This window comes from Lepidothrix coronata, unplaced genomic scaffold (genome assembly GCF_001604755.1).
Source record: "Lepidothrix coronata isolate B3197 unplaced genomic scaffold, Lepidothrix_coronata-1.0 Scaffold389, whole genome shotgun sequence".
NCBI classification, from domain to species: domain Eukaryota; kingdom Metazoa; phylum Chordata; class Aves; order Passeriformes; family Pipridae; genus Lepidothrix; species Lepidothrix coronata.
In genome coordinates, this window is record NW_016690569.1 from 90,775 (window position 1) to 91,907 (window position 1,133).

The 1,133-nt window shown below is 51.3% G+C and overlaps 1 protein-coding gene across 1 annotated transcript in view; it reads right to left on the bottom strand.

The window, feature by feature from the left end:
- The window catches only part of KLHDC10 (kelch domain containing 10), a 34,199-nt gene that overhangs the window by 7,675 nt on the left and 25,391 nt on the right, over window positions 1-1,133 (bottom strand). Inside the window, exon 4 of the mRNA XM_017839234.1 lies at window positions 329-447. Coding sequence (XP_017694723.1) covers window positions 329-447 — 119 coding nt within the window. The remainder of the gene's footprint in view (window positions 1-328; window positions 448-1,133) is intronic.

The following is a 1,133-nucleotide window of genomic DNA, read 5'->3' on the forward strand; positions in this document are numbered from 1 at the left end:
TCAGGATCAGGGATCCAGGGAAAGGCCAGGGCAGCACTCAGAGGCAGAGCTGGAATTTTTTGGGAGCAGGATCAGGATCAGGGATCCAGGGAAAGGCCAGGGCAGCACTCAGAGGCAGAGCTGGGGTTTTTTGGGAGCAGGGCCAGGATCAGGGATCCAGGGATCCCCTCCTGGCTTTAAATCCCTTCCCGTGGGTTTTAATCCTGGCTGCCAAAGCCCAGCCACGACTCCAAAGCCGGGGTTAAATCCCAGCCTGATTTATTCCGACACGGATTCACCATTCCTGTCGATCCAACGTTTAATTTAACACTGTTTTAGGAAAACCTGCCTCCTCCAGGACTCCCCAGCTCCCGTTTTTCCCGGGAAATTCCCAGACTCACCGACTTTCTCGTGGGGTTTGGTGGGAATCTCCTCCCAGGTGTTGGTTTCCAGGTTGTAGGCGTGGATCTGGAATGACAGGGAGCGTCCAGGAGCTCATCCCCCATCCCAAAAAATCCCTTTTGGGAGTCACTCAGCCCAGCAGGGACTAAGCAGGACTAAACCCCACCCCCTAAACCCGGCTCAGCTCCAGGAAAAAACCGGGATTATTGTCCCTCAGATAACCTGGAATGGGACAAATCCCACCCTGCCGGCTCGGGATTATTCAGGAATATTTGTCTGGTAGAGAGGAAAGAAACAGGGGAGAGTGGGGAGAGGAAAAGCTGCGGATTCCAACTTTTTCTGGGAGCAGAGCCCGGTCTGAGCCGGGATTTGGGGACCACGGGAGGGTCTGTGGCAAATCCAGGGGTTTGTGGGGATTTAGGAATAGTCTGAGCCCAATTACCTGGGGGGGTTTTAACCAGGTTTCCACAGGGAAAATCCCTGATCCAGGGTTTCATTGTGGAATATCCCTGATCCAGGGATTCATTATGGAATATCCCTGATCCAGGATTTCACTGTGAAATATCCCTGATCCAGGATTTCATTATGGAATATCCCTGATCCAGGATTTCATTATGGAATATCCCCGATCCAGGATTTCATTATGGAATATCCCTGATCCAGGATTTCATTATGGAATATCCCTGATCCAGGGTTTCATTATGGAATATCCCTGATCCAGGATTTCACTGTGGAATATCCCTGATCCAGGA